The sequence below is a fragment of the Solanum stenotomum genome, chromosome 11, assembly GCF_019186545.1.
Source record: "Solanum stenotomum isolate F172 chromosome 11, ASM1918654v1, whole genome shotgun sequence".
Classification (NCBI taxonomy): Eukaryota; Viridiplantae; Streptophyta; class Magnoliopsida; order Solanales; family Solanaceae; genus Solanum; species Solanum stenotomum.
Window position 1 is genome coordinate 51,277,305 of NC_064292.1, and position 10,265 is coordinate 51,287,569.

Below are 10,265 nucleotides of genomic sequence, written 5' to 3' on the forward strand. Positions count from 1 at the left end.
TCTTGTGCCTTTCTCTCTTTCTCGTTTTATACAACAGAAGTGTATAAATTGCGTTTCTGTTTGTATAAAGCGAGAGAAAATTGTATATACACATGCAAATACATATATATTCGTCCTATACACTTATAATTATACAATAAAAATATTCCCCTGCCCAGTTTTATGTTTGTATAATGAAATTATACAATTCTGAAGAGGAGCCAACGAATTATACAATTGCTCTTTTTGTATATATGTATAGCGAAATAGACAGCTTTTAATTGTATATGTATAGCGAATTATACATATATATGTTTGCTATGGAGCGCAATTATGCAAACTTTGCTATAGCATACAAATATGATTTTTTTGTTTGCTATAAGTGAAAGTTACTCAAAATTAAATCGCATAAATGTCAGCTGAAGCCCAAAGAAAACTATATTTATTGACATTATTAATATGCCACATCAATATTTAAATTANCCCCCCCCCCCCCCGAGGGTGAGAAAGTCCAATCCCCTACGTAATAATTTTTTATTAGCTTAGGTATGGTATAATATCGAAAAAAAGGATTTCGAGTTATTTTTGGAAAAATATTTTCCTTAAAAAAAAAAAAGCAAGTTCTACGACATTCAATATATTAGCCAATCCCATCCCCACTCCTACCTCGATTTCCAACTTCTATAATATTTATCTAAATTATGTACATATATTTTCTAAATTTATATATTAAACAACAAAAATTAACTTATTTTCCGAAAAAAGAATATTTTTATTCCTGCCTAACTCACTCATTTTAAAGTTATATTACATTTTCTTTTGCCGAAATTATTCTCAAATCAAACGAATAAGCTAGTTTCTAACACTACCTCTAGAGCCAGCCGTCCGCCTAATAATTAATAATAAAAGTTATTTTCTTTATTTCAATTTAGTACTTACGTCGTCTTAAATTATTTGTTATGTTTTCAAAAATACTTATCAATTCATGATTTTAGATAGGAAGTTGTGAAGGACATGAATAAGGATAGTAATTATCACCTAGTATTCATTTTATTTAATTTTAAAGTACTAAATATTAGAAGTTTTTATTATATATTATATTATAGGGAAAGTTACGCGGTTAAGCAAATTTATACTACTTAATTACTCATCATAGTTATAGTTTTCTATAATTACCATTCGCGACTAACATTATACATTAATTACGTGGACTGACTTCGAGTTTGAATAATTAGCGACGTTTGTATATGTATAATTCACCAGAATATACAAATACATATGTATAATATACAATTATCTAACCGATATACATATACAATTAATCTTTCTCCCACTCTCTGCCCTCTCTCGCTTGCTTCTCTCCTCCCTCTCCCAATCTCGCTTACCTCTCTCCTCCCTCTCCTAATCTCGCTGTTTTATTTGGAAAGTATATTTTAACTAGTTTAAGAGTCGCCACTTAATTTTTTAAGAAAAATCAAGAAAAACTATTCATTTTTCAAATAGATCAAAACAGTAAATCTATTGAAAATATTTAAAGGGTTCGGGGTTCATATTAGTGTTCTAGGAAGGGTTTGAAAGCACCTAGAACACCCGTTAATGCGGTTATCCGACGATTAATTATTTGGCTAAAATAATTTTAACTTAGTTTAGTTTGCAAAATTGAACTATTTGTCAGTTAGGATCATTTTAAGAGAAAAATAAAAAGCAAAATATTTATCTAAGAGAAATATTTTGTAAACTTATTCTTTAAGTTTTGTAAGAGATGTTCAGTTTAGTCAAATTGTTAAACCAAAATGAACGTCTTTCGGGGATTCGGATGGTTGGCCTTAAGATTGATTAACACATAAAACACGTAATAACAAATAAATGAGATAGGGAAAGAAAGTTTGGGCCCAAGCCTAGATCTGCCCGCCTGGACCAGTACTTGGGCCTAATCTCATTTTGGGCTTTTGGCCCAATTATTGCCATCTTTGTACCTGTCCTAAACCTCTAACAAAATAATAATAATGGAAGTAAAAGGGCTTAGGCCCAAACGTAACAATATACAACTTTTAGAATCAAGAGTGGGCCTTTGGCCCAATCTTTCCAAATTGTCGATCTGCTGCAATCTGTTGCAAACTCTTCCAGGACCTGTTCATCGATTTTTTATGGCTAGCCAACCCGAATGTAGGAATTTGAGTCTTTACGACTCTCTCAAAATGCGAGGAAAAAGGAGTTCATGGTGAACTCGGGCAAATTTCACATGCAAATCAAAGAGAAACGACATTAGCAAATGAAATACAAGAAAATAAAATAAGACACGGTCATAATTTGGAACAAAAGCAGTTCTAGTTGTTACAACTTAAAACCAAATTCAATAGTGCACAGTTGAGCCATTATCAGTTGTATTAATATTATATAAAAATTTAGATAAGCCACCTTTTAAGCTGGAAATGACAATATTTGGATTAGTATGCAAATTCACCAATGGTAGAAAAGGTAAAAAAAAAAAAAAAAAGAAAAAAAAGGAAAAGGTCGAGATATGCGCATTCCTGACTCAATTCTCACGAGATGAGTCACATTAAACTTTTATCCAGACAAGCTAATGAAAATGAACAAAAATAATAATCAACGACTTAACAAAATGCTATCACTTTATGTGATATTTCTAAGGGAACAAAATTTCACGTGAAACTTTGCTCGACACAAAAAAAGCATAAATAACCGGACTCAAAAAGCTGCACATAGTCGTAACCAGAGACATTAATTAAAATTGACGCAAGAATTAACAACACAGATGTCTTAATAGGCTAAGGAAATGACATTCCAAAGAAGGTATCAACTAACAGATTAAATCAAGGCTATTACCAAAGAATGGGAATACAATCGGTAATAGTCTTAGACACTAGAAAAATGAGACAAAGACTTAAGTCGTCAACTAACTCAACAGTAGCTTAAATAGCTAAAAAGAGACACAACGCTGCCTTATGAGCTAAAAAAAAAAAAGGAAATAAAGATCATGCTTATAAGGAGCCCTTTCGCATTTTTTGCCAAAAAACAATCAACTACCTGGGATGACCGAGCGAATCCAAGCAACATGTAATCATCAAACACTAAACGAGTCTAACGATTTCATACCGCGACATGATCCCAAAACAAACTGAGCCACACCGATGTCAACCAAAATTACTAGTCTATACTCGAAAATATGCCAGAGGAGCGACGAAACAACTTCTTTGACACTTCAGGTCATACGGTCAAAATGAGAAAATCACTTTAGCAAATAGAGACAGAACAAAATCGTGATGGTCAACCAATGAACAAAGTAAGCTTAAGGCGACTACAACCACAAACTCGAGAAGACTAAGAACAAGAGAAAGAGGTTCAAACAAACATGAAATCTTTTTCGGAAAATAAAAACAAAGAAACGCTTCAAAAAAAATAAAAATTAATACGAACACATCATATAGAATCATCGGAATCGACCAAGAGTTGAACACAAAAACCAACACATTGAACTCGAAGCTGATAGGAGGGTCGCGGGTTATGTACCTTGTGGCAGGCAGCGAACGGGACAGCAATGAGCAGAACGAGCTCTTCCACCACACGAATTCGAAGCTTCAAACAGCAAACCCAAAAAAAAAACTTTGGGCTAGTTTTGAACAAAGAATTGCCCGTTTCTTTGAATTAAAAAAAAAAACGTCTAAGACTTCTCAAGTACAAAATTTCGTTCAAAGGAATTCCCCCTTTCTTGACTCTAATTTTTTTTCAACTAAAAATCTTCCAAAAAATTATCTTCCCCCCCCTCGGATCAGATGCAAAGAGGGTTTTTATACAAAGAAATTAGGGTAGAAAAAGGGGGGAAATCCGGATGGAATTTTGCCATTTGAAATTCGAAATCCAAAATCCTTTCACCCTTTCGGACAAACATCTTTTATGAGGTCTTCAACCCCATTCCGGAAGAGGAAAGGGGTGGGAAACGTGTGCCTGCCGTACAGTTGTTGCTGCTGTGTCGTTTCGAGCTGCTGGAGCTGGAATTTGTCATTTTTTTGGAGAATCAAGAAACGTACCGCAGTAGCTTGGTGTACTACTGTATGTATTGTCGGTTGTTGTTGTATGTGGGTATTGTAATGGGTTTAGGATTGGGTCGGTTGGGAATTTTGTGAGTGGGTTGGGATGAATTATTTTTCTGAAGGGAACTGGGCCGACTGAAGTTGGGCTAAAGGTTGGCCCAACTTTGGTCTTTAAACAAAATTGGATACAAGGTAGGAAATGGGTTTAAATTGTAATAAAATAGCTAGGTTTTGAATTGAAGATTTGACCAAAAGAATTGCAATTATAATCGATTAGGGTTACGAAATTAACCCAAATCAGATTTACTCGGAGAATGTGGCTGAAAAAAATATAAATAAATAAATAAATAAGATGAATTTAATATTAATTAATTAACGAGCTTCTTATTCTTAACGAAATAAAATAATTAACTTGATAATAACATAATTAATTTAAACATGAACTAATTAATTCAAAATTGTAATTATGATTTAAATTAAACTAAGTTAGTAAAACACTTCGCTAAAAGAAATAAAATCTTTTGATATGATTTTCAAATATTTATAAAATATATTAATTAGACACATAATTATATAATAATTAACTTAATTATAAACTAGTTAATTCGAAATATAAGTTATTAATTAATTTAAACCAAATAGCCAAATATTTAAATAAAACTAAAATCGTTTTGAGGCAATTTTCGAACATTCGTAAAATATACTAATTAGACACATAACTATATAAAATATCATATTTATTATTTTGAAATTTATAAAAATGACAAAACTACTTAAAATGACTTGAAAATTATTTTGAATTTTATAAAGCTAATTATTTCAAATTGTTTAGAATTTTAAGACGCTCGGGAATTAATTACTATTGGGGATGGTCAAAATTGGGTGTCAACACTCGCTTGCCATATATACAAATGCATATGTATAATATACAATTATCTAACCGATACACATATACAATTCAATTATCTAACCGATACACATATACAATTCACCTCTCTCCCATTCTTTGCCCTCTCTCGCTCGCCTCTCTCCTCTCTCTCCTAGTCTCGCTCGCCTCTCTCCTCTCTCTCCTAGTCTCGCTCGCCTCTCTTCTCCCTATAACATGTGGCTACGGATTGTAATTATCAAACTATAGATATGGAGAGTAATTAGACTATTTTTGAGTGGCTATATGTGAAAGTTCCTCATTATTTAATGGCTAGTTTAGTGGGTAGACTTAAAAATTATAATCACAAACTTATTGAAATAACGCCGAGATAAATCACAACTAGAACGCATCTACTAATTAACTCTTAAACTAGTGAAATTTCTACAAGTTTCTCGAAAAAATATATTTGAGCTATTAGATACCAAAAAAAATATACTACGGGCTTTTTATGCCAAATTTTAGGCCATAATGGGGAAATTCCAAATTTTGCCTAACGTGATTTTATTTTGGATATAATACATGAATGTGTCGCTCTCATTTCACATTTATGTCCTCCAATTTTGGGTGTGCACAAATAAACAATTAAACTTCTATAAAGTTGAGCAAGTAGACACATGACTCGTATGTGACATAATACACATAGAACACCTTGTATGACACAAATTGTCATGTAACATGTGTACCTATTTGTTCAACATTATATAAGTTTAAGTGTTTGCTTGTACGCACCCAAAGTTGGAGTGCATAAATGTCAGGTAAATCCAAATTTAAAGTATATATACGTATTATGCCAATTGATTGGTTTACTAATGTATTCTTTATGCCAACAATGTGTTTGATGTAATGCTTCACCGAGTTTTTTTATATTATGTACACCTCTGTTAGAGTTTTCAAGACAGTAATTCCCCTGTCCTAAATGCTTTGAAAATGAGTTTGCTTGTTGATTTTTATTAGTTAATGGTTTGGTTTTGCATCTTCACTAGTTTCCCTTTGTTTGACATCATTCTTAATGCACGAAATTGTGCATATATCTCTGTGGAATGTGTGTCATGTGATGTTAACAGTCTGTTCTGATTCAAGCATAATTCTGGCTCGGAATTACATCTTAATGCATGTTTTTCTTGGATACAACTTACATTCTGCTGAATCATTTCAAAGGTTATTACTTGTAGTGATTATTGGTAATAAGATGATTAGTACTCTCAACTTACTATAACAGTTGAGTTACACTAGACTGACATTTACTCATATTGCTAATCATTTGTTGCTACAAAGTGCCACCAGTTCTTCCGCCACGCCATCTATCTCTTCATCCTCTTTCGCGTTCATCTTCTCACTCAGTTCCTTAGCTTTCTTCCTCACAGCCTCCCCGCTTTCCTCCACTAACACCTCCCTTATTGCCTTTGCAATCTCTTCGCTTTGTAACTTTCCATCCTCGTCCTTTGCTGCTTCCACTCCCACACCGATATATTCCACAAGCCTAGCATTCATTGGTTGATCAATGTGCATTGGCATAGCAATTATAGGCACACCAAACTTCATACTTTCCATGAATGAACTCCATCCACAGTGACTCACGAATCCACCTATCGATGGATGTTGAAGAATCAATGCTTGTGGAGCCCATCCTTCCATAATCATTCCTCTTTCTCCTACCCTTTCAAGATACCCTTCCGGTAATGCATCTCGAATGTTAAGTCTTTCACCTTGTGGAAACCTGATGACCCAAATGAAGTTCACTTTGCTAAGCTCTAGCCCTTGAGCTACTTCAAGTATTTCCTCCTTGGATAGAAAATACTCGCTCCCAAATGAAACGAACACAGTNCTTTCTTGTCAAACCATTGCACGATTTCCTCATAATCATCTTGATCCATGGATTCTTGAACTAGCGAACCAACGGGGACAATTTTCTTGGAAGTCAAATTTGAAAGATAATCTATATATTTCCCTTCAAAATCTCTGCAAGTTTTCACTAGAATAATGGCATGTGATCGCCTAATAGCCTGTCGTATGGGAACTTCTTACTTGGTACTTCATCAATATCTTTCTTCAGTGAAATCATTTCGTGTTCCCGCAGGTAAATTTCAGGAAACGGGAACTTCTCCTCTGTGTTTTCAGACATGTGGATGGCCAAAGCAACAACAGTTGCACTAAAAGTAGGGAACTGCACTGCAGGAATGTTCATAGAGGAAGCCGAATCAGTAACCCATGGCTGATTGTAGTCATGAATGACCAAATTCGGATGCAGAGTTTGTAATATTTTGGAAAAATTCGGAGAGGCGAGTTCAAAAGCTGTTTTGAGGGTGTTCATGAGATGAGGTGGGAGGCCATTTGTGGTGTGGTAATGAGGAGGAAGATCTGGTAAAGACGGAAGATGAAGCTCGATTAGTTCTATCGACTGAGAATACTTCTCACTGACTCTTTTCTTGATGGAGTTCAGGTTTACCGGAGTAGAACACAGGTAAATGTGGAAGCTCTTACTTGCAAGCTTTTTCGCTAACTCTAGAAATGGATTTATGTGACCATGAGCTAGCCAAGGTAACATAAGTACACTAATGGTGTTGTTCTTGGCCTCCATAGGAATGGATCTGGTATAGAAAATACGAATTCGACAGAATTCAGTAGTTTTGGTTCAAACTCTATATATCGAGAAATCTACAGAATTTGTACCTTAAATTGTTGTGTTGAGGTTGCTTCCCTATCTTATATAGAAGTTTCCTAGTGATTTGATAACAAAGAAAAAAGGTGTTTAGATTTGTACCAGCAGCCTTATATTGACTGTTGAATATTGTGTTGGACTGATTGATATGGACAGTCACTTCAACTCAAGAGTTTAAGTTATATGCACTATCATGGTAAATAAACTTTATACCATTAGATTGTGTTTATCTGTTGTAGTAGATAATTTGTCTTATTTTCGATGTTACATTGCCTATTTTGTTTAGTTCCACTCAAAATATTGATTACTTTTTTTTTCTTTCAGATTTTGGAATTTCCAGTAACCTCAACTTTCTTCCCTCTTCGCGCCACCAAAGAGCATTTTGACTCAAAAGTTTGGCAACAATGGAAATCAAGATACTGAAAATCATTGTTAGATAAAAAATCGACAGGAAAGAGCACACAAAGAGGGGGAAATAGAGAGCAAGACGTGGAGCTTCACATTTGCAGGTTCTTCTTTATCCATTTTCGATTTTTTAGAATCAAAGACTTGTTATTTAGAATCAAGTGGATATTTTCTTATGCTGAGGAAGACATATACGAGCAAAAAATAATTACTACGTGTTATAGAAAAATGTTATAGAGGAAAAGGAAAGTAAGATGAGACGATTAAAAATAACTAGGACAGATTGTTTAGCTCATATGGTCACAACTCACAAGTCGTCAATCAAATGGGAAGTTTTCTGTCATTTCATTCGAAGAGAAACACAGTCATCCTCTTGTTTCTCCGTCTCTAGCTCGATCACATGTTAACATCACAAAAAAATTATTAAACTCTCTCAAGCATACGAAATTAACTTATTACATAGATATAACTCAAATCTTAATTATTCGTTGCTACAAAGAGACACCAGCTCTTCCACCACTCCATCTATCTCTTCATCCCCTTTCGCGCTCATCTTCTCACTTAGTTCCTTAGCTTTGTTCCTCACAGCCTCCCCATTTTCCTCAACTAACACCTTCCTTATCGTGTTTGCAATCTCTTCACTCTGTAGTTTACCATCCTCGTCCCTCGCTGCTTCCACTCCCATCCTAATATACTCCACAAGCCTAGCATTCATTGGTTGATCAATGTGCATTGGCATGGCAATTATAGGCACACCAAACTTCATACTTTCCATGAATGAACTCCATCCACAGTGACTAACGAATCCACCTATCGATGGATGTTGAAGAATCGTTGCTTGAGGAGCCCATCCTTCGATAACCATTCCTCTTTCTCCTACCCTTTCAAGATACCCTTCTGGTAATGCATCTCGAATGCTTATTCTTTCACCTTGTGGAAACCTGATAACCCAAATGAAGTTCACTTTGCTACGTTCTAGCCCTCGAGCTACTGCAAATATGTCCTCCGTGGATAGAAAATACTCACTCCCAAATGAAACAAACACAGTTGAACATTTCTCTTTCTTATCAAGCCATCGCATGATCTCCTCATCATGATCATCTCGCGCAATGGATTCTTGAACTAGTGAACCAACGGGGACTATTTTCTTGGAAACCAAATTTGAAAGATAATCTATATATTTCCCTTCAAAATCTCTACAAGTTTTCACCAGAATAATGTCACGCGATAGCCTAATAGCCTCATCAAATGAGTACTTGTTACCCGGTGCTTCTTTAACAGCTTCCTTCAATGAAAGCATTTCATACTCATGCAGATAAATTTCAGGAAAGGGGAACTTATCCTCCGTATCATCAGACATATGGATGGCTAAAGAAACAACAGCCGCGCCAAAAGTGAGGAACTGCACAGCAGGAATGTTAATAGAGGAAGCAGAGTCAGCAGCCCATGGCTGATTATAGTCATATATAACCAAATCCGGCTTTAGAGTTTGTAATATTTTGGAAAAATTTGGAGAGGCGTTTTCGAAAGCTGTTTTGAGTGTGTTCATGAGATGAGGTGGGAGACCATTGGTGGTATGGTAATGAGGAGGAAGATTTGGTAAAGATGGAAGATGAAGCTCAACTAATTCTATTGATTCACAATATTTTTTTGTGACATTTTTCTTGATGGAACTTAGGTTTATTGGAGTGGAACACATGTAAATGTGAAAATTTCTATTTGTGAGTTTTTTGGCTAGCTCTAGAAATGGACTTATGTGACCATGAGCTAGCCATGGTAACATAAGTACACTAATGTTGTTTTTCTTGGCTTCCATTAATGACTATAGTTTTTTTCTCTCTTTGATGGTTATAGTAATTATGATGATAGACTACTTATAGCTAGTATTTGGTGATATTATATTATATTATTGTTGTTTTATAATGAATCTCGTGCATATTCATGTATGTACGTAATTGATTACGCAGGGCATATAGAATAGTTGCATAGTGATTTGTAACAAAGAGAGAAAGAAAAAATTATTTTAGACTTCTGTTGGAATATTTCTTTATTATTGTTAAAGGTCCCATCAGTGTTACTTTTCTTGATATCGACTGAAATTATAGTCTGTTTCGTTAAGCTTTTGAAATTATGGGTATTTTTGGAAGTATTTGGAGGAATTTTTTTGCAAATAGTAATAAAAGTATATTCATAACAATAAAGTTTCATACGAGTCTAAAACTTGTCTTCACCTAGTAGTGTT

The 10,265-nt window shown here is 34.5% G+C and overlaps 1 protein-coding gene and 1 pseudogene across 1 annotated transcript; both read right to left on the minus strand.

Moving 5' to 3' along the window:
• Nucleotides 1-6,033: 6,033 nt before the first annotated feature.
• Nucleotides 6,034-7,626, minus strand: LOC125844354 (UDP-glucosyltransferase 29-like; annotated as a pseudogene).
• A 647-nt stretch (nt 7,627-8,273) lies between these two features.
• On the minus strand, nt 8,274-9,856 carry LOC125844340 (UDP-glucosyltransferase 29-like). The gene has a single exon (XM_049523651.1). It carries the CDS (start codon nt 9,837-9,839, stop codon nt 8,505-8,507), a length of 1,335 nt encoding a protein of 444 aa, XP_049379608.1. The 5' UTR covers nt 9,840-9,856; the 3' UTR covers nt 8,274-8,504.
• Nucleotides 9,857-10,265: the final 409 nt, after the last annotated feature.